Source organism: Helianthus annuus, chromosome 13 (assembly GCF_002127325.2).
Source record: "Helianthus annuus cultivar XRQ/B chromosome 13, HanXRQr2.0-SUNRISE, whole genome shotgun sequence".
NCBI lineage: Eukaryota > Viridiplantae > Streptophyta > Magnoliopsida > Asterales > Asteraceae > Helianthus > Helianthus annuus.
Window position 1 is genome coordinate 72217140 of NC_035445.2, and position 24138 is coordinate 72241277.

The window sequence follows — 24138 nt, forward strand, 5'->3', positions numbered from 1 at the left end:
TGTTAAAATGTTCATCTTTCTACATTAGGATGAGGAATATCATTTTTAGACATACAGTTCTAAATATCCAATTTGCGTCTATCATAATATCTGCACCATACGGTAGTTAGAACTATTAATCTTGATCATGAAGTTCAAGTGTAATTCATTATATGTGGCATTTTCCTTATGCGGAAACAAAAAATTCATAGTTCACATGATGAATACTCATTGTTCCACTTAGAATTATAGACATTATTTATTTCAATAAGAAACATTTTCTTAGTTTTTATGTTATATTCATTTCAGTAATAAACATTATGACTATTATAATACTCTAGTAACTATTCAGATTTGTACAGATGCTTAGAATCCGGCTCAGAAACAAGGCTGCGGCTGCTGAAAGTGGCAGTGGAGCAAAACCGGCAACAGGGGAGACAGTGACGGCTGCATGCCCTGACCACCTTGTTCTGGCTGAGCTTCCGGTGGCTAAAAGTATTGGTTCTGCTAGTGGTGTTACTCTTGTCAAGACTGTTGGTCAAAAGTCTAGCCGCCCGCTTGGACAAAGGGTCCATATGTGTGCTCAGTGTGATTTTCCAATAGCGATTTATGGACGTATGGTATGTGGTCACATTCCTTGGTTTATTTAATTTGATAGTACATAGTTGTGTTCTTTTTGCTTATGGTTGGTGCTTCTGTCATATTTAACATAATTAATTTATACAATATAAATACATAATTGAACTAAAAATGTTCGGGTCAATCCAACCTGACCCATTTCTACCCGTACCAAAAAAAAAAAGACCCACTTGACCTGTTAACCCTTATTATCCGCATTTAGTTAAGGGTTTTCTTAATTTTCACCATAAGTTCTCTGATTCTTGCAGATCCCTTGTGAGCATGCACTTTGCCTGGATTGTGCTAGGAGTGGCTCCACATGCTTTTTGTAAGTATTTTATACTATATTACTATGATGATGCCTTTAGTTTTCAAAGATGACTTAAGTTTTATGGTTACAATCATTCTAGGAGGATCAAAAGCTGAATCTAATTGTGGTACATAAGATAGAATTTGTATTTAGATATTGTTTACAAAAAAGAATTATAAAAATTAAGCAAAGTGTAATTGTGCTTCAAAAGATAGAAGCTTATATAAATTGGCTAAATGGTTTTTGATTTATAGCTACGTTAAACCCATCATGTAGGTCCCCACGATAGTGTTGGTTCACTCCACACACTATTGATTTATGCTTGAAATGATATTAAAGAAGTAAACTATCGAGAAGAGAACAAAATTGGAAAACTGGCCATTTATTCATTAACAAAACATGCCTTTAAATAGGCAACATGCAAAGAGAAAAATAAAACAAATGCACCACGTGCCATCACCTATTCAACTCGATTCATCCTAAATAATAGTGAGACTCAAACAAACTAAAAACTCAGTCCATGCACATGCAATATCAGGTCCACGTTCCCTCCTTATTAGCTGGAAATAACGTTTATTCCTTTGCACGTTCTTTTCTTCTAAACTCAGTCAAACTGGCCCGTTAGTTGATGCTCCATAACCCATATTTCGGACCCGTAACCGACTTGACCCGCACTCGACCCGAACCCATCAAGATTAACCCAACAATCACCCCCTTAATCTTGATGTCGTTCTTGCTACTTCCTTGTTTCTTGCTGGAACTCGTTCTTGCTTTCTTGCTAAACTTGCTAACTTTGTTTGATTCGAACTCGTTCTCTCTTGCTACGAGCCACACATGACATACTTGCTACACGAACCTCGTAGGTTCGCTATAGTTTCGGTCTTCTCTTTCTTTCTAACGTGAACACTTTCGGTCTTCGGTTCATGACTCTGTCTAATGTGAACTCTCAGTCTTTGTTCACAATCACGGTCTTTCTCAGGTGAATCTTCGGCCTCCCGTCACCTGTGTCGGTCTATTGTGAATCCTCCGGTCTCAAATAGGTTCACAAATTTCGGTCTACGATCTTTCTGCGGCAACCGCTCGGTCTCGGTCTACCTTGGTGCGGTATCCGGTCATTATCGCACCTACGGTCTCGATCTTTACTTCCGGTGAAGAGAACAGATTTGGTCTCGGTCATACCGTTCGATCTCTCACGGCTTCAATCCTTCTTCTCCGGAAACGGTCTTTCTTACGCCGGTATCTCCTTCCCGACGACGGTGTCTTTCGGTCTTTATCTTCCTTGTCACCGGCGAGTTCTTCGGACTTTCTTTCATACCGGCACAACACTGGTCCTTTCTTGCGATCCAATGAAATCGCGATTTCTTTCTGTTTCTTTCTTCTTTCTTGGCCTGCTCTCTTTCCTCTTTGATCAGCGGCTTCTTTCTTTCTTTCTTTCTGGACGTCACCATCTTCTTACTTTCTTGCTGATTTCATTCAACCAGCATTTTCCCTTTCCCTGCTTTTTGTTCCAGTCCTACAGCCAAAGGGTTGCACTCATTCTCGCCACCGACTCTCAAAACGGCACTCTTTCTTTAACCTCTGCTCTGATACCAAATGTTGGTTCAGGCCCCACTCCACACACTATTGATTTATGCTTGAAATGATATTAAAGAAGTAAACTATTGAGAAGAGAACAAAATTGGAAGACTAGCCATTTATTCATTAACAAAACATGCCTTTAAATAGGCAACATGCAAAGAGAAAAATAAAACAAATGCACCACGTGCCATCACCTATTCAACTGGATTCATCCTAAATAATAGTGATACTCAAACAAACTAAAAACTCAGTCCATGCACATGCAATATCAGGTCCACGTTCCCTCCTTATTAGCTGGAAATAACGTTTATTCCTTTGCACGTTCTTTTCTTCTAAACTCAGTCAAACTGGCCTGTTAGTTGATGCTCCATAACCCATATTTTGGACCCGTAACCGACTTGACCCGCACTCGACCCGAACCCATCAAGATTAACCCAACAGATAGTGCTCTTGTGGTAAGGAGGTGGGAATATGTTGTGGAGGTCTGGGGTATAAACCCTTCCACCATCGGATTTACTATAGGACATGTGAGTTACCTCCCTCATGTGGCCGGCCACACATATAGTAAACCACATGTCGATTTACTATAGGGCATGTGATTTACTATAGGATTGTGCTAGGAGTAACTCCGCGTCGCCGTTGGACTGGTCGGTGGGGAATGCCTAGTGGTGGCCTACCATTTTGTTAACCCATCATGTAGCTCTTAGTCTAAGAGTGTGCTAGTTTATAATTATTGTTACAATTAGTATTATTAACATTTTTTATTTTGTATGATAGGTGCGAGGAACGTATTCAGAAGATCCAGACAGTTAAAATGATGGAAGGCATGTTCCTATGTTCAGCCCCTCTTTGTCTAAAATCCTTTTTAAATAAAGCTGATTTTAAGGCCCATGTTCATGCTCATCACCCAGAGCTTCTCAATTCAAAGCCTCAAAAGGAAGGAAACGGGCCTGTGGCCGCAAGCACCAAAGAACCAAAAACTTCTGACTCAACAGTTCTGGCTCCAATCCCAAAGCCAGCCGAAGATGGCGAAGACCGCACCCAATGGTCCCAACCCCAACCTCCAGCTCCTATTAGGTCACTAATGCAACCAAACCCAAACCCATCAAATGCTATGGACAGGCCAACTACAATGCACATGCAGCAACCGAATTTGAACTACCCCATGACTGGCCTCCAGCCATCTGCTTTTGCAGTACCGAATGTAATGGCTCCCGGGTCATTTGGTCAACCGTTTTATGCGGGTCAACAGGTTCCAGAAGCAGGTGTGCAACAAGGGTCGTCATTGAGTTATCCTCAACTGTTGAATGTTGGACCAAATGGTCAAGTGTTTGATCCTTCTATGATTATGAATCAAGCTGGTTTCCTTCAAGGAGGTCTACCATCACAAGGGATGAATGCTAATGATGGAAGGGGTGGCGGCGTCTTGGCTGCAAACCAGTCACCAGCGGTGCCACTACCTCTGCCATTTGGCAATTTCCATGATGGTGATTTGAGTAACCATGGACAAGATAAGTGTGACGGTTTTGGAAATGGTCAAGATTAATGAGGTGTTTAAGGGTTGATTACCTACCTGTTTAATTACTACATTTTGAGACTGTTCATTCAACTGTTGTTTGTTATATGATCCTGACTGTGGACTACTATTCTGATGAACAAGCTTGTGACAATGGCTAGTTTTTGCTTTTTGGTTCAATGCTTCATGCAAAAATGTCTTTAATCTTTATGGTCATATTTTGTTTTTCTATAATCTATATCGGCTTATGCTCTTTTTGAGACTATTTATTAACCTGTTACTTTCTGCGCGCAGTATCCTTTGTGCAAACATGTCACCACTCTTTTAGCTATCATGCCCTGACCGTAGTCAAGAATATAAAGGCACTAATTATCTCTACAGAAATGTTATAGAAGTCGTTTCCTAGACGTTCTTTAAATTAAACTTGAATATCATATTTGTGGCAACCCCCGACCCCTACCCCGGAAGCGGGCGGCCGCGAGGACAGTATCAGTGGTATCGGTGTTTATTGATTTGACAGCGGAAATACATCAGAACCGTAGTTAGGAAATAGTTTATCAGAGTAAAACACAACACTTTTATAAATAATAAATACATGGGAAAAACCCAAGTTTCCATTACGAATATGTTTATAGGGATAAATCCCAATTTATTGAAATAAAGCTTCTTTCTTGTTTAGGTAACTTTTATAGCCACTTTTCCAAGCCTTCAGTGCTCTTCAGCTGCCTTCTATTTGGCTTTCACATTTTGTTATCTGAAACGCGTTTTAAAAAGTTTTATCAGCAAGAAATACTGGCGAGTGCATCCCAGTTTAATCAATTGAGAGCGATTACAATATTCAGAGCGATTACAATGTTTTTATCTACCCAATTACCACCCACAGTACTGTCAATCCTGACTTGTGGTAGTGCTACTACTCACAGTGTAGTAACAAGTAATGTATACAAAACCACAACATACCAACAGTAATTGTAGAATACATGGACTCAATCACTGCTAAATATACTTTAAAACAATTGAGGTTTTGTAAAAACAGATCACAAAAAGTGAATGTACTCACAAAAAGGTTTACAAAAATAAGATGTACTCACATTGCTATTTTAGATAACACTAATGCTTTCTGGTGACTTCCTGGTTATAATCTATTAAAATAAACAATGCACACGTGTTAGTAAGATAACCCAATTTACATTAGCTTTACCCCCCGAGACAGAACTCCAACGACTGAGTCAGGCAGAGCCTTGACATGCGTTACGGAGCTCTAGATCAATCGGGCAGAGTAACTAATACGTAACCGGGGGTTATAATACTTACAACGAGGCAGAGGTTCGCTTTTTAGGGGTATAATACCCGAGTATTATTGCTATTATATTTGAGAGAGAAAGAAAGATTTTGAACGGTTTGAACTGAGCTTGATCGCCCAATTTATAGGCTGGAACCATGGCGGCTCGCGGCCCGCGACGCCTGCTGTTAATTCCCTCGCGACCCGCGAGGGACCTAGGCTGGGCTCTAGCCTTGACCGATCACCACCGTAGATCTCACACGCGTTAGGACACGTGGCACAATGAGGTTTCGCCTGGTGTCCAGCTGTCGCGCCCTACGAGCGACATGAAATTTTGTTTTTTTTTTATTTTTGTTAATATATAGGTATTTTAGGCTTGTTATATCCTCCCCGCCTTGTTTTAGATCTGGTCCTCAAGGTCTACTGGAACTGGTGTGAATATTTCCTCTGCATCTCTGATTCGAGCTCCCAAGTGTACTCTGGTCCTCTTTTGGAATCCCATTTCACTTTGACTAAAACTAATCTCTTATGTTTAAGATTCTTGATTTTTCTGTCTTCGATCTGTAGGGGTTTCTCTACAAACTTAAGTTTCTCATTTACCTCTATGTCCTTAAGAGGTACCACTAATGATTCATTTGCTAAGCACTTCTTGAGATTACATACATGAAATACATTATGTATTCCTGCCATTTCCTCTAGCAGTTGTAGCTGGTAAGCTACTGGTCCTATTCTTCTAATAATCTCAAAAGGTCCGACATACCTGGGGCTTAGCTTTCCCCTTTTTATGAATCTGACCACTGCTTTCCATGGAGAAACTTTTAATAACACTTTATCTCCTACTTGAAATTCCAACGGTTTTCGTCTGTTATCAGCATAGCTCTTTTGTCGATCCCATGCTGCTTTTTGTCTTTCCTTGACTTGAATAATCTTGTCAGTTGTTTAATGTACTATCTCTAGTCCAGACAGTTGCTTTTCTCCAACTTCTGCCCAACAGACTGGAGTTTGGCACTTTCGTCCATAAAGTGCTTCAAATGGTGCAGTATTGATACTGGTATGATAGCTGTTATTGTAGGAAAATTTTATTAATAGTAAATGATTGTCCCACTTTCCTCCGAAATCAATTACACAAGCTCTAAGCATATCCTCCATTGTCTGAATTGTCCTTTCGCTTTGTCTGTCCGTTTGGGGATGATAGGCAGTGCTTAGATTTAACTTGGTTCTAATTGCTTTTTGGAAACTAGTCCAAAAATGAGAAGTGAAACGGCTATCTCTATCAGAAATAATAGATAAAGGAATTCCATGTAATGAGGCTATTTCATTTACATATAACTTGGCTAACTGTTCAATACTGAAAGTTTCCTTCATTGGTAAGAAATGAGCAGACTTGGTTAATCTGTCTACAATCACCCAGATTGTATCATTACCTTTTCGTGTCTTGTGTAATTTGGTAACAAAGTGCATTGTTATCAATTCCTATTTCCATATAGGCATTTCTAGTTGTTGTAATAAACCTGAGGGTTTCTGATGTTCAGCTTTAACCTGTGAACAGGTTAGATATTTGGCAACATTGGTGGCTATATCCTTTTTCATTCCTATCCACCAGAAATTCTTTGTTAAGTCTTGATACATTTTATCATTACCAGGATGTATCGTATACTTAGACTTATGGGCTTCTTCTAAAATTCGGTGGCGTAGGTTTCCTTGTTCGGGTATCCAGATTCTTTTCTTATGGAATCTCCAAATTCCATCTGTCCCTTGTTCTAATTCCTTAATCACTCCTTTTAATTTTTCAGTATCGTTCTTGATTACTGATTCCTGTATTTCTCTAATTTGTTCATTTAAATCTATCTGCAAATTCAATTTAAGAGAACGTACTCGTCTTGGCTTTTCATGATACTTTCGACTTAAAGCATCAGCTACTACATTAGCCTTTCCTGCATGATACTGGATATCACAATCAAAATCACTGAGAATTTACATCCATCGTCTATGTCTCATATTTAACTCCTTTTGCCCGAAAACATATCTTAAACTCTTATGATCGGTGAAAATGGTAAACTTGCTACCGTAAAGGTAATGTCTCCAAATTTTACGGGCAAAAATTATGGCTCCTAATTCTAGATCATGGGTTGTATAATTCTCTTCATGATTCTTAAGTTGTCTAGAGGCATAGGCTATAACCTTTTGACGTTGCATCAACACATATCCATAACCTAACTTAGAAGCGTCACAATAGACTATAAAGTCTCTAGTTCCTTCTGGTAATGTGAGTATGGGTGCGTTGGTTAATCTTTGCTTAAGAATTCTAAAAGCTTCTTCTTGTTTTGGTCCCCATTCAAACTTAACTGATTTAGATGTCAGTTTTGTTAAGGGAATGGCTATTCTAGAAAAATCTCGGATAAACAGTCTATAATAACCTGCCAGTCCAAGAAAACTTCTCACCTCCGTTTCAGGGACTGTCCATTTGGTAATCGCCTCGATTTTTGTGGGATCCACATGAATTCCTTCATGATTAACTAAATATCCAAGAAATTGTACCTTTTGTAACCAAAATTCACATTTTGAGAATTTAGCATAAAGCTTTTCTTTTCTCAGCAATGTAAGGAGTGCATGCAGATGCGCTGCATGTTCCTCTTTACTCTTAGAGTAAATTAAAATATCATCTATAAAGACAATTACGAATTTATCTAGATATGGTTTACATATTCTGTTCATCATGTCCATAAATGCGGTTGGGGCATTGGTTAAACCAAATGGCATGATTGTAAATTCATAATGACCATACCTTGTTCTAAAAGCACTTTTAGGAATTTCCTCATCCTGTACTTTCGGTTGATGATATCCTGAGCGTAAATCAATCTTAGAAAAGAATCGAGCCCCTTGAAGTTGATCAAATAGATCATCGATTCTCGGTAGTGGGTACCGATTTTTAATCGTGACTTTGTTCAATTCTCGGTAATCAATGCACATACGCATTGACCTGTCCTTTTCCTTGACAAACAAGATTGGTGCTCCCCATGGCGATGAACTAGGCTATATGAAACCTTTCTCCAGAAGTTCGTCCAATTATTTTTTCAGTTCTTGCATCTCCGCTAGTGCTAAACGGTAAGGTGCCTTGGCAATTGGTGCGGTCCCTGGTAGTAGGTGAATTCGGAATTCAACTTCTCTATCTGGTGGTAATCCAGGTAATTCTTTTGGAAAAAACATCTGAGAATTGAGATACTACGGGAATATCTTTCAATTCTTTTCCTTTAGTCACTACAACAAAAATGGCTTTTTAGGACCTTTTCTGTGGGACGCTAATAGGGTCCTAAAAAACTATTTAATAGGATTAATGAACTTTTGGGGTCCTTTTATAATATACTCTACTAAACAGGTGTCCTAAAAAACTATTTAATAGGATGGATGATTTTTTGGGGTCCTATTATTGTATAATTTAATAGGACACTTAAAATGTAGATCCTAATAAAATACTTTATAAGACATTTAATTATTAATGTCACATTATGTAATCCTGTATTAGGACACTTGATCATCTGGGGTCCTATTATAACATAACTTAATAGGACATGTTGTAGTTAAGTCATAAATGTTCATTGTTATAGAACCTTTTCTAGTTGAAGTCATATTGGAACTTACCTTAATAGGACACTTAATACCTGGATCTTATAACTTTAAACTTTATACGATGCTTAATCATTGTGGTGTTATTATAATACACCATAATAGGACACTTGATATTTGAGTCATAAAACATTAGTTTTATAGGACGCTTATTCGCTAGAGTTTTATTATAATATAACTTAAAAAGACACTTGACACTTGGGTCTTATAAATTTAACCTTTATAGAACGCTTAATCATTGTGGTGTTATTATAATACACCGTAATAGGACACCTGATATTTGAGTCATAAAACATCAGTTTTATAGGACGCTTATTCGCTAGAGTTCTATTATAACATAACTTAATAGGACACTTGACACTAGGGTCTTATAACTTTAACCTTTATAGGACGCTTAATCATTATGGTGTTATTATAATACACCTTAATAGGACACTTGATACTTTTACAAACAATATTTCTCCTTAACGACTTTTTAAATAAGTTAATAGGTTTAGGCCTTAAAGGATCACAATGGACAATAGTAGATCACACATGTCTTAATGGACCATATTAGGCCTAAATGAATCACAATGGACAATAGTGGATCGTATATGTTTTAATGGACCTTATTGGGATTTGATATGTCACATTGGCCAATAGTGAATTATATGTGTCTCAATGAACCATATTGGGCCTTAATGGATCAAAAGGTCAATAGTAGATCAAAATTTATTAATGGACTATATTGGGACTTAATGGATCACAATGGCCAATAGTCAATAATACATGTCTTAATGGACCATATGGGCCTTAATGGTACACGATGGCTAATTGTGGATCACTTATGTCTTAATGGACCACATTGGGCCTAAATGGATTACAATGGCCAGTATTGGATCGTACATGTCTTAATGGACCATATTGGGCCTTATGGACCTCCATGGCCAATACTAGATCATAAATGTATCAATGGGCTATATTAGGCCTTAACGGATCACAATAGACAATAGTAGATCATACATGCTTTACGGTGGGGCCTTATTGAATCACAATAAACAATAGTAGGTCATACATGTCTTATGATATAACATGACTTACTAGAACCTTATATAATCCTTTAACACCCAATACAACATATTAAAGCCCATCATGTTCCAATATCAATCATGAAAACTATTAATGGACCATATATGTCCTTAATGCATCATAACTGATAATACTAATACGTCATATATGTCTTAATGGCACATATAGGGCCTTAATAGAATATAATGGACAATAGTAAACCATATGCGTCTTAATAAGCTATATTGGGCCTTAATGGATCACAATGGACAATAAACCGATCATATATGTAATAATGGACCATGTTGGGCCTTAATTGATCACAATGGATGGTAGTAAATCATATACGTCTTAATGAACCACAATAGGTCTTATTGGATCACAATGCCAAATAGTAGATCACATATGTCTTAATAGACCATACTGGAGCTTATTGGATCACAACGGCCAACAGCAGATCGCATATGTCTTAATAGATCATATTAGGCCCTAATGTATCTTAATAGACAATAGTAGACCGTATATGACTTACAACCCATTTTGGGCCACAATGGCCAATAGTAGATCGCATATGTCCTTAATAGATCATATTAGGCCCTAATGTATCTCAATAGCCAATAGTATTTTATTACCCATAGTTGAAAACTGAACGAAAAACGAGTTAGAAACAACAAACGGAACATTTTACGTGTTTTAACGCGGCGACGATCATACGTGTCTAAATACGATATACTACACCAATTTTAGCGCTTCGGTTCCAAAAAACTCTATTTTACGACACTCGGGTGTGGAAACAGGCTTCGGAGATGTGATCGGGTTGAGAACACTGGTAACGGGCTTATGGGCCCTGGGCCCAAGCCCATTTACAATACCTGGTATATAACCCCATTTATAAACTTCAAAACCATAACCCTTCTCTTTTCATCTTCAGCCACACCCAAAGAAAACCTCTGCTCCTCTCTCTAAACTCCGGTGACCGGAGTAAAGTCCGGTCGTTAACCGGTTGCTGGCAAACCACACTCCTCCGTCGAGACACCAACAATCCTCGACGAAATCACAAATCAACCCTTCTTCTCCGACGAGCAACACTCCCAAACCCCCTGTTACATTTTAACTGTCGCTCTACCTCCATTTACCTCCAATAAACAGCCGGCCACCACCGAAGGGTGGTGGCGTACGGCGGCGAGATGAAACAGATCAGAGAGACGGGGAGAAAGACGGGGAGAGAGAGAGAGAGAGAGGAAACCGAGAGAAAATCAAAGAGAAGGACTGACAGGGCAGAATTTCAGGCGACAAGAGTGACCAGTTGATCTCCGGCGGTGGTGCTACGTTTTTCCGACAAGTTTTCTGGTACCCCCCCTTTTCTTGTTAATTTCTGAAAATTTGATGATGATGATGAAATGTTGTTGATAAGGGCGATGATGAGTTGATATTGGCGATGTTGTTGATGAAGGCTTCAGTGTTACGGCGGCGGTGGCGGCACGGTTATTCCGACCGACGAAGCAATACGACTCGGGTCAACACACGAGTAGTTCGGTTCAGTTAAGTCGGGTCCGGGTAAGATGTTCTCAGATTGTTTTATGTTCGTCTTAGTGAGATCCACTTTTTTCGGGTTTTAGATCTGATATTTTGGTTTCGTTTGAAGTTGTGGTTAGTTAGGGTTCACAGTGGCTCGACTCAGTTCTCGGTTCAGAATTGGTTCAACTCGGTTTGACTCGGCCAGACTTAGTCAACTCAAGCAACACGAGTCAAAAGCAGTCAATACGGGTCAACTCAGTGGTTCGAGCCAACTTAGTTGAACGAGTCAGTCAACTTAGCGGGTCGACTCAGTCAACAGACGTTCAACGCAGTCAACAACAGTCAACAAAGATCCTATAAAGTTTTAATGACGCGAGATTTAGTTTAGATCGATATAGTTTTGTTTAGACTTTTAGACTACGCGAATCGAGCTCGACCGATACCTCTAGTGTTTATCTATATTTTATTTTGTCGAAAATTTATTATATATTGATTGAATCAATTGAAATATTGATGAATCTTGAAAAACTTTATCGACACTCCATTGTCGGGATCATCCAGAAAACAGAGGAAACTCTGCCCGATATTCATAAAAATCCGAAAAAAACGTATGTTATTTCAAAAACGACACTTATAAAAAAAATCCAAGGTTTCTTATAAGATAAAATACAGACGATATTACTATTTTGGCGACGTTTACTAGTTAACGAAAACTCATAGGAAATAAATGTTACTTACGTTTATTTGAACAACACTTGAACCTTATTTTATTTATTTCAAACGCCCAATACTCGGATGTATTTTATAAAACAAATATAAACGTTTATGTTTATTCTAAACGTCGCTAACTCATTTAGGTTTATACAATATAATTGTTATATTTGTCTCAAATCTCGTATTTGTATACTTTTGTAACAATAAATATAATAATTTATATTTATTTCAAACTTCTAAACGAAGCATGACACCTTTCCGAAAGATTTTAGCAGACGATATTATTGGTTCGATAACAACAGATCCATATAATTATATGTATATATATTTATTTACTTCCATCCTACGAAAACTACAACGGTATATTACCGAATCATGTAAGACATTTTGAATACCTATCATTATCAATCTATGTATTTCTAACTCGTGACAACTAACACGACCTCGTATATGTATATATATATATATATATAGGGGACCGCTAAAATGAGAACCACCTCGAGTTGTAAGAACCGTGAGAACTACACCGTGCGGGGTGAGGTGGACCAATTTTTTTTTTCAAAAACGTAGTTGCGTGTATTATAAACACATTTGTAAAAAAAAAATTCAAAAAAAATGTCGTATGTGTAGTTTTGAGCACCACAAGTTTGTGTTTACGGGTACCGTAAATCTAACCGAAAAATTTACGGGTACCGTAAACACAAACTTGTGGTGCTCAAAACTACACACACGACATTTTTTTTTTGAATTTTTTTTACAAATGTGTTTATAATACATGCATCTACGTTTATGAAAAAAAATTTGGTCCACCTCGGTCCGGATCAAAAAGTTCTCGCGGTTCTTACAACTCGAGGTGGTTCTTATTTTAGCGCAATTCTATATATATATATATATATATATATATATATATATATATATATATATAGGGGATTGTTCATTTGAGAAGAAATTTTGTGTGAGAAGAAAAAGAAGAAAGGGAATATTAGTAAAATACTATTTCATTTATAACTCATATCAATAATTTTTCTCTATTTAATTAATTAGTCAACTAATCATTAATTATCCTACATATAATCTACAAAACCTACACATATCAAAATTTTCCTACCATATACCCTACACATTATAGAATTTTATCCTACACAATCGAAATTTATCCTACACACCTCGAAATATATCCTACACAACTAGTCATTTATTCTACACTTTAAATTAAGTTGTTTTTTTAATTTGGAAAAATTATATATTTTGAAAAGGAGTTACAAATTTAATTTAGTTAGTTATTAAAAGAGAAGAATACAAATTAATGATTTATGTAAGTTTACCAATATACCTTTATATTAAAATTAAATACAAATATTAAATGAAGTAAAATGAAGCATTCTTATTGGTTGAAACTTCTTCTTTTTTCTTCCTACAAAAAAATTCTTCTCATTTGAACCCTCCACTAACAATATATAACACTATACATCTATCATAGACATGCTATCAGAAAAATATAACACTATAACACTATATAACACCATATAATACCATATAACACCATATAACACTATATAACACTACACATCCATCATATAACACTATATAACACTATATAAAAATATATAACACTATACAGTTCTGAATGGTGATTGCAGTGTTATATATAATGTTGTAGTATTATAGAGTTATAAAAGGGTTATATGGTGTTATGTGCTATTCGTAGTGTTTTATAGAGATTTGTAGTGTTATATAAAAACCTTCATTCTGCATCCATCACTATATAACACTCTATAAATTTTCATTCTGCGATCTTCAGAATTACTAATTGATGAACGAGATGACACAAATTCGTAGATTAATTCTTAATTCGTATTCCTATAATTAACGGTGGTGTTTATGGAAGGTTACCAATTAATTAAATCAATAAGAAAATTACTTGTTTACCCTTTTGAATTAATTTAGATTGAGGACACATGTTATCTCCACAATATTTCTCACACTTCTCACACTTTTGAATTATACTATACTATACTATACTATACTATACTATACTATACTATACTATACTAATACTATACTATACTATACTATACTATACTATACTATACTATAACTATACTATACTATACTATACTATACTATACTATACTATACTATACTATACTATACTATACTATACTATACTATACTATACTATACTATACTATACTATACTATACTATACTATACTATACTATACTATACTATACTATACTATACTATACTATACTATACTATACTATACTATACTATACTATACTATACTATACTATACTATACTATACTATACTATACTATACTATACTATACTATACTATACTATACTATACTATACTATACTATACTATACTATACTATACTATACTATACTATACTATACTATACTATACTATACTATACTATACTATACTATACTATACTATACTATACTATACTATACTATACTATACTATACTATACTATACTATACTATACTATACTATACTATACTATACTATACTATACTATACTATACTATACTATACTATACTATACTATACTATACTATATATACTATACTATACTATACTATACTATACTATACTATACTATACTATACTATACTATACTATACTATACTATACTATACTATACTATACTATATACTATACTAGGAGTTGGGTAGAAAGCCTTATTTTCCTTGAAAGTCTAGGAAGCAATCAGAACGTGACATGTGGCATTGAAGGATTTAACTAAAAGGGCAATTGTGTAATTTGACATTTTATTTTAGTTTTGGAATTTATATCTCATTAACTAACTATGCACGATTATGGTAACTGATTGTCCATGATTTGCGAATTACTACCAGATGTAAATATCAATCAAATTCTCATTCGTTCCTTTCACAATCTTGATCAACTTTATTCGTAAATCATTTTTTACGTGAGAGATAGTTATGGCTTCAAACACAATTCTTGATTGCGGATATGGCAAATACACTTCGTTTTCTGTTTACTATTATCTGGTTTGTATCAATTTTTAATTATGTCTGGAAACCACCAGAATGTTCTTGACGTTGCGTTTTAACAGCAAGCAGATTCATACAGTTGTGTTTTAGCGTTCAGATTCATACAGTTTTGTTTTAACAGCAATCAGATTCATACAATTGTGTTTTAACAGCAAGCAGATTCATACAGTTGTGTTTTAACAGCAAGCAGATTCATATAGTTGTGTTTTAGCATTCAGATTCATACAGTTGTGTTTTAACAGCAAGCAGATTCATACAGTTGTGTTTTAGCATTCAGATTCATACAGTTGTGTTTTAACAGTAAGCAGATTCATACCTTGTGTTTTACCATCCATCCATGCTGGAGGATTTCTTGACGTTGTGTTTTAACAGCAAGCAGATTAATACGATGTGTTTTCTTGATGTGTTTCTTCATGAAGGATAGAAGGAAGAGAGAGAGAGAGAGAGAGAGAGAGAGAGAGAGAGAGAAAGAAAAAATCGCAAGAAATGTGGGGTGGTTATGGAATGACAATTATTTCCATATTTAAAATAAGCTAAATGACATATCTACCCCTGATTAATTAAATAATCCTATTTTTAAGAAACACATATTACCAAAATGCCACCAAGATGATCTCAATCATTAAACACACCCATTGGATGACCCAGATCGCTTCCTAGACTTGCTAGGAAAAACACACTTTCCGTAGGATCCCCACTCACTATACTATACTATATAGGGGAATGTTCAAGTGAAAACTGCTTTTATCACGAAAACTCGAAAACTAACTAAAAAAGCCCAAAAAACATACCAATTTTTTTTACAATTTTTTTATTAAAAATCGCTATTTTTTATATATAAAAAAACTTTTTTTCAAAAAAAAAATTGTAATGCACATGTGTAATAATACACATGTGTAGTACACATACATAACACATGTGCACTACAAATTGTTTTTTTTTTTTTTTTTTTTTTGAAAATTTTTTTTTTATACACAAAAACTAGCGAAAATTCGTAAAAAAAAAAATTGGTATGTTCTTTAGGCTTTTTTAGTTAGTTTTTAGGTTTTCACTTTAGCTAGTGGTTTTTAATTAAACCTTACATATATATATATATAGGGTAGGGATCAAGAGTGAACCATGTTTAAATTGTGAACAAAAACGAACAGATCCTGACCGTTGGATAATGAGATCTTGATTATAGGATTTAAATGGTTTTTTAATTAATAAAAAACATAAAATTGCAACTTGATAACCGTTTAAGGGCATAAATGTAAAATGCAATCTCTGAAATCACATTGATTGCCGCGAAACTTTGTAATGATTAAATGTAGAAATTTGAATCCCGTAATAATAGGCTACACAGTTATAGATTGTGTATAGCTTCAACCTATCAAAACCACCTTTCAACTCATAACCTCTTTCATCAAACAAAAAACAACCGTCTTCAACCTCTCTCCTTTATTGGCGATTTCTACAACTGGGGAAAACTCAAGAAGCATCATCAAAGCAAGGTATAACTACATTTTGTAGTAATGGTTCAAAGATTTTGAATGTTCCGTCTTTATACACACTAATCTTCACAACTCAAAACCTAGGGTTCAGTTCGATCTGCGTAATCAGTCGGCTCGAACTGTTTCTCTAGTGATTTTGTAATGTACAGGTGTTATTTGTTTATATGTTTAAGCCGATTACATATTTGTGTCGAGTGATTATGAGTTATCCTCCCTAGTGATCCGAAATACCTTTAATCCATAAGCTAGGGCTTAGTTTGCTTAGATTGGTGAGAAATTGTAACCGATTAGGTGTGTAGGTATTAAAACTTTAGCCTATATCATCCAGATATGTTGAATAGCAAGTGTATATACGTTATTGTTCTTCTTGCTAATTGGGGATTACGAAATCTGTTTAGTTTTTACAACATTGGGATGGTTTGTTGTCTTTTTCACAAAGAAGTATTTGTGTATTTTGTCACTTTACATAGTATACAGTAGTAATTGGTATGTATTTGGGTCAGAATAGTAGAGTCTTCTACTTCTGTTTCATAGTTTTGTTAAAAAATCTATTGAAACGAGGTTGTTTTTAATTGGAGTTAACTGTCTGCTTATCTATTCTAATTATACACATGTGTATGGGATAGTAGTACACATGTGTATACAAGTTGTTGAAACTCAAGGATTACATAGGATATGTGGGTGGGATTGGATACTGAATCTGATATACCAATACACATGTGTAAGGGGTGGAAAAAACACATGTGTATACAAGTTGTTGAAACTCAAGGATTACATAGGATAGTGATATACCAATACACATGTGTAAGGGGTGGAAAATACACATGTGTATACAAGTTGTTGAAAGTCAAGGATTACATAGGATATGTGGTTGGGATTGGATACTAAATCAGATATACCAATACACATGTGTAAGGGGTGGAAATACCCATGTGTTTTAATATTAACCTGTCTGATAGATACATATACGTAGGTAATGGGATAGAATTTGAAACCTGGTTTTTTTTTCTCTTATCATAGAATTAAATACTTATTCTGATAATAGTTTCTGTTTAATCGTCTTTGGTTCTAATACTTTGTCATTTGATTGTTTTCCATGGTTTCTTTTAGGTGATTTAAAAAGATCAATATGAGGACTAGTAAGTGCATATATCAGATACCAATGAACTAAAAATATTTAAACGAGAAAGTCTTGCTTTAAAAGATGTTGATATAAACATGTAGGGCGGAAAAGCCAACGTATAGCTGGTAAATGGAAATCAAGATTTGTAAACAAAGCAGAAGACCCAATTATATGTTCTGATGATGAAGAAAGTAAAGTTATTGTACTTTTAATATGTTATTTGTTGGGTTAGCTAGTAGTAAAAAGGTGAACGTTTGTACGACACAATCTTCAGCAACTAATTGGCTTTTGTTTTGATCAGCTGACAAGATGAAGAAAGGTGACATCCAGATCATTGACCATGAAAAGGCAACACATGCGTTGTCTGATGATCCTTTTGAAACAAGTAGTAAAAAGAGACACTACACTAAAAGTTGTTCTGGTTTTTATTTTCTGGTTGACTGATATATATTGTTGTATAACTGTTATTTTTGTTTGACAGCGGAGAGGATAGAAGAAAAAAGCAGTTTATATTAGAGAGAGCTGAGTACTTTCGGAGACTAAAAGAAAAATGGCGTAAAGAAGAGTGTAAGAGTAGTTAACATGCTTTGATTGTGTAAGATGTAAGAGTTACACTTAATTATGTTTTTTTGGTAACATGTAGCAGGCCATAAGAATAAAGAGGGGGAACGTGCCAACGCATCAGTTAATGAAGAGTTCAATAAGAGTTATGACGATGGTAATTCAACAAGAAAGAATCAGAAATGTGAGACGAGCAACGAAGGTAACTTTGTTAGAAGAGGGCTGTGTAAAAATGATACATGTTTTAGATAGCTACGGTTTTTAAAACCTGCGGTTTGGAATGTGTACTTACAATGTTTGGTGAATTACATGAATAGTTGGTAAGCCTAGAGAACAACCGGAAGATAGACCTGCACAGAACATGAAGTTACCAAATGAAGAGGACAATCAACCATTCATACGGACAGGAAGTCGAGCAAAAAGAGTGAAAAAATAAGGTTTAGGCAATTCGGGTACCGTTCATGGAGAAATCAGAAGGTTAGCATTCAAAGATAATTGATTAGTAAACTACAAATTGATTTTAATTTCATGAATCTTTACTTAGGTGACAATAACGAAGAGACTGAAAACAAAGGTAAAAACACATGTGTATAATGAGTTTTAAGTTTTTAGTTGTGACTATCAGAAAAGGAACGGTATAATATAATCTGTAGTTTGAATCCGTTGGGCATTTTTTGGGTTATCTTAGGGAAATGTGCTGGTGAGGGTGATACAACGAATAAAAGGACAGTAGCTTCTGATGCAGGTGAAATGAAAGGTATGTACACCTTTTCGTTGAGAAAATTGAATATGTAAGGTATGTGTACTAGTTTAGCAAACCCTTACCTTTTGTTATTTTTTTAATAACAAGGGAAGCTGAATCGCGTTCAACCCTGCACAAAAAATCTGGTCGGTTAGGAAAACGAAAGAGGAGTAACAAGGATGACAGAAAAGGAGGTAATTCAGTGTTGGAAAAAAAGTTACTTTTAATAATCTGTTGTTTTGTGTAATCTGTTAACATAAAATTTGGTTCATGAATATTGAACAGATGACAAGGGAGATAAAAGAAACCGGGTGTTGGATGATTTGTTTAAGTATAAAACCCGGCATTCCAAGAAAGAAGATAAGCGCAAAAAATTGAAATCTGTAAAGCGTCGAAGAGGGAAAAAAATCATCAGTTGCCCGGGATTAGGACGCGAACGTCACCAAAGAAGTTGTGCGAAGCTATTAAGAAGATGACAACGACGCAACGGAATATTGTTCGACGGATGGGGTTTGGTAAGATTCTGAAGCTGAAGGTGGATGTAATTAAATCTGCTTTAGGGCATTTTGTAGTCAATCGTCTAGATACAAAAAACATGGTTATCAGGTTAGGCGAACAAACGATCAAGGTTGACAAGGATTCGGTATGGAAACTGTTGGGGTTACCATGTGGGGGAATTAGGGTAAACGTTGACAACAAGGAAGCTTCTAAGCATCCGTTGATATCCCGGTGGAGAGGAAGGTTTAGCAGGAGTATCATAAGCTGCACAGACCTGGTAGGCAAAATTTCGGAGTACGAAGATGAGGACGAAGAGATGTTCCAGATGGATTTTGTGATGTTGTTCATATCAACGATGGTGGGCTGCACGATGAATGGCATAGCAATGTACACATTGTTGTACATGTTTGACATGGATCATAGCTTTAAAGAGCATGATTGGTGCCAGGTTATTATCGACGCAGTGAAAGTGTGTAAAAACCATTGGAGGAGGTGTGATAAAAACTCATGGTTCCGAGGACCCCTTACATTTTTAGTGGTATGTGTTACTAATACCTTTTGTTTCTGAATTTGATGTAAAGAGGACATTTAATCAATAACGATGCTTAAGGGTGAAGGTGCAATGCAAATAAGGCATGCGCTTCAACAATACACATGTGTATTTTTTCAGTAATACATATGTGTATACAGTATACCCATATACGTGTCCCGAGCAACAGTTATTATCATTGTACATACTTTCTTCTTTATTGTTATTGCGAACCCACTAGTTACTAGCATAGCTAAGATGAACTACTGTGTTGTTGTTTTTGTAGTTGCTATACCTGGACCAAACCAGGTCCGTTGGTTTTGATGATGAAATAACGGAGCCACCAATATCTTACTAGAACACTGAAAGGATAAGTCAGAGACAACAAATGGAGATAAAGAATGGAGGATTAGGGACTGTTTCTGTCAAGGAGTTGTTTGACGATGATAATGAATATGATACGGAAAGTGAGGAAGAGGTAGTGGATATAACGCGTAATGATAAAGGGATGACAACTGAGAATGATGTTAGATATGAGATGAAGGTAAGTGTTACATATTGGTGATTCTATGTTGTTTTCCCATCAACATAGAATGGTCCTGATTAATTAGTATATGTCATTGATTCTTTCGAATGTCAGGCATACATATCTAGTATCAATGCAATGTGTGATGAAGCAGAAGCTGGGAAAGGCAAGTTACACTGAGCAATATCAAAGTTTGCACGCTGTTATCCGGATACTACGGAGGTTTTAGAAGTTGCGGAACGATACAAAGCATTATTCAACAAGAGTTTTGATGCGGAGGCCAAATCAACTGTGGAGAAATCTGCTGTTTGTACCGACAAAAAGGGAAATAACGATACAGGTATGAATTGTGTAATGTCATAATCCAATAACACTGACTGATTACGTATAATTGTTTGGGGTTAATGCTGTGTAGACATCATTGTTTTTTCAAATGTATGTTTGTAGGTGTAAGCCTAAAAAGAAACCAAGAGTGCAACACACCTGGAGATGACGACTCATGCATCTTCTCAACCCCGCATGTTGCATCAGCGTGGACCCAAACTGCGGTTCAGCTAGCTGACATTATTGAAGATATTGCATCTGGAAAGCTAGATGATGAAGGCGTGCCGGTGAATGATATCCGGACTGATAACAAAAGACCTTCATCGAGCTGCGGGACTGCACAAGATTTCCCGTCCCCAGAAGTGCGGGATATAAAGAAAACTCGACCACAAACAAATGAAGTAAAAAAGGGAAGCGAAAGAGAATACCTAAAATATCTGCATTCGGGAGATCGCCTTGGCTGGAGAGAGCAGTCAATATCTCCAAGGCTATCACAAGGGAAGAAAACATAGTTTGGGAATACGTCCTTGAGGGTGCAATTGATACACAGTGAGTTTCTAATATTATTTTACAATATATACGTGAATATCTTTTGGTTAACTAGTTTTTATATCCAACACGAAGGGTGGCAAAGCCAAGGGAAGATAGGAAAAAAGACGAAGATAAAGAGGATGAATTGTATGTATTTAATACGTCATCTATTATAAGGCATCAGTTTTGAATTAGAGAATTAGATAGTAAACCGTTGAATACTACTTAATTATGTTCACGTTGTTTCCTTTCTTTATGGGTCACGTAGACCTTTGGCTGAATTGATAAAGGAAAAAAGAAGTAAAGCTAAATCTGACCGGGATAGAAAGGAAGAAAATGAGGTCCGAAGAACTATGGCGTAAGTGCTTAACTCAAATGTACAAAGGTTGGTGCACTTAACGTATATGAATATGTGTATTCTAATTTTTTGTTTGCAACACGGATGTGTACAGGAATGATATATTCTGCACTGCCTATGGAACACATCTGATGCACTTTCATATATTGGATCTACTACCAAATGTTTGGCTGAGCACTGGCATCATTAACTGTTGGGCATCTATACTTAATCATGACGAAGTCAAAAGACGAGAGTTTACAATGCCAAGGCTGCTTTGTCATACCACCCTTTTTGTAAGAACATTTTATAACACTAATCATATCTTGGAATAGCGTTCTCTATGTAATTAGAATATCGGATACATTAGTTTAATATTATTTTTTCCTGTTTGTTTCAAACACTAGACTGAGGAAATGCTGACCAAATCAAGTTATGATGACAACAAACGCTTAGATATGTTTACTAGTGCCTTGAGGGTTGTGTTGGAGGAAAAGGAGGAGTTAATGGACCTGAAAGAATACAGAAACCTTATTTTCCCAATTCTTGACCGTGGACATTATTATTTAGTTTGCTTTGACCTGAAAAATCTGGCAATTACAGTTATAGACAATATGGATCCTTCTGAAAGTCCAGTTAAAACATTTGACGGTAACGATTTCTTCTTAAAGTCGACTCCGATGAAAGTGGTACGTGACTGTCGGTATTTAATACACAAGTGTACTGCAGGTTGACTTAACCAAGTTGTCTTGTGTGTAGAAAGATGTGGTCTTCAAATACCTGAAGCGTGTTCATCATCCACGTTGTCATGATATTGCAGCTCGTCATCATGTTCGTTTGGAGATAAGTTGGGCAACGATAGGAAACTATGAAGACTGCGGAATATACGCAATGCGACACATGGAAACCTGGATGGGGATCACTGAGGATCGCTGGGACGTTGGGTTCCCAACCGAAATGGCGAAAGCAAAGAAGAAGATCGCACAACTTAGGAAGAAGTATGCAGTGAAGCTAATAACTTCGGAGGCGAACAAACATCGCGAACGTATTCTAAAAGAAGCCTACCAATATGGCGACATTAACAGAGATAAATAGATAAAAAGTCTGCTACTGGAATTTGTTTTTTGTAGTTTAGTTTTGCTCATGTTGAAACAATATATTTACTTTTGCGGGTGGTAATCAAGTTATGTCGAAATTTCATCTATGGGATAATGTTTAACGTAATCGTACCGTCCAGTTTCTATATTAGTGGACTGTATTATTATCCTAGTTTTAATTAATGTAAGCCCACAGGCTCGGTTAGGTTTCAGCAACATCCTTATGCTTTTGAACTGTTGCAACCTTAGAAGACTTCACTTGCTTCATTGCAATTTCGAGAGCCTTACTTCCACCAATAAAATTCGGATACGAGCTGTTTATATAGTCCATCTCCATGTCAACGATGTGCCCAATCATCATCTAAGAAAGGTTGAAGACCATGTCGAAAAAAATTCCCAGTAACATCATCGATTCACTTTCTAAGAAACGGCAAAACCGTTGTAGCTCATGTACCATACATCGATGACTCATCTTGATTACCTCGTGATAACCAATAAACAAACATGCAATTTTACTTCTAATCAGAACCTCAAAAGGAACATCTGGCACAAATAACGCGGATCTAGGACCAGTTGCATTATCTATAGCGGTTCGAAGGTCATCATCAGTCAAAGTCCTCACATGGATCAACCTCCTCCAAAATGCTTTACGAATACTGACTGGAAAATGTAGTGTATTCCTGCTCCTCCGAATATCTCAGACCGACAAAGCCCAAGAATCTGAAAGAAGTATCAAGTCACGCTCATTTATAGGCCGACAAGGCAATGTAATCGCCACAGATCAGCATAAACAAGCTGGGGTCCAGCCAGCTGGTGAGGTTGATAAACCGATATCTGGAAACACAAGCTGGGGGGATCTCATCCTTTTTCGGTGGGTCGGATAGTCGAACGTCAACCAAATCGAGTTCTGCAAACAAGCCGTTAACTGAACCTGCTCATACCATGGATCGTATGGATTATTCATCTTCAATTATTTTGCAAAAAGATTATTGCCCCTTACACGTTTTTCGCAGAAATTGCATAAAAAACACAATAGAAACTGCATAAAAAAGTAAAAAAAAAAACACCCAGACTTCCGTACATCAGAAGACAAACTACTTAAACATATAATCTAATACAATAACCAGCAAAAATTTTTAGAAAAAAAAGGCGAATGTTGA

At 36.2% G+C, this 24138-nt stretch overlaps 2 protein-coding genes and 1 long non-coding RNA gene across 3 annotated transcripts; all 3 read left to right on the plus strand.

Annotated features, from left to right (window-relative positions):
• Positions 1-341: 341 nt before the first annotated feature.
• Positions 342-4031, plus strand: LOC110901044 (E3 ubiquitin-protein ligase HAKAI homolog). The gene is made up of 3 exons (XM_022147899.1): positions 342-599; positions 867-925; positions 3263-4031. The coding sequence occupies exons 1-3, from the start codon at positions 342-344 to the stop codon at positions 4029-4031; spliced, it is 1086 nt and encodes a 361-aa protein (XP_022003591.1).
• Positions 4032-10868: 6837 nt separating this feature from the next.
• LOC110898156 lies at positions 10869-11990 on the plus strand. Its single transcript, XR_002569242.2, has 2 exons — positions 10869-11511; positions 11600-11990. It is a non-coding gene; the product is annotated as an uncharacterized LOC110898156 (long non-coding RNA).
• A 5849-nt stretch (positions 11991-17839) lies between these two features.
• On the plus strand, positions 17840-19612 carry LOC110901045. The gene is made up of 8 exons (XM_035982225.1): positions 17840-17849; positions 17935-18024; positions 18135-18195; positions 18315-18400; positions 18477-18596; positions 18939-18968; positions 19083-19151; positions 19422-19612. The coding sequence occupies exons 1-8, from the start codon at positions 17840-17842 to the stop codon at positions 19610-19612; spliced, it is 657 nt and encodes a 218-aa protein (XP_035838118.1).
• Positions 19613-24138: the final 4526 nt, after the last annotated feature.

Bases quoted from the DNA above. Each gene is read 5' to 3' on its own strand.
- LOC110901044 (XM_022147899.1), top strand. From the start codon at position 342: ATGCTTAGAATCCGGCTCAGAAACAAGGCTGCGGCTGCTGAAAGTGGC. The intron at 600-866 runs GTATGTGGTCAC...TGATTCTTGCAG, and splicing joins TAGCGATTTATGGACGTATG to ATCCCTTGTGAGCATGCACT. The intron at 926-3,262 runs GTAAGTATTTTA...TTTGTATGATAG, and splicing joins AGTGGCTCCACATGCTTTTT to GTGCGAGGAACGTATTCAGA.
- LOC110901045 (XM_035982225.1), top strand. The intron at 18,401-18,476 runs GTAAGAGTAGTT...GGTAACATGTAG, and splicing joins AAAATGGCGTAAAGAAGAGT to CAGGCCATAAGAATAAAGAG. The intron at 18,969-19,082 runs GTAAAAACACAT...GGGTTATCTTAG, and splicing joins CGAAGAGACTGAAAACAAAG to GGAAATGTGCTGGTGAGGGT.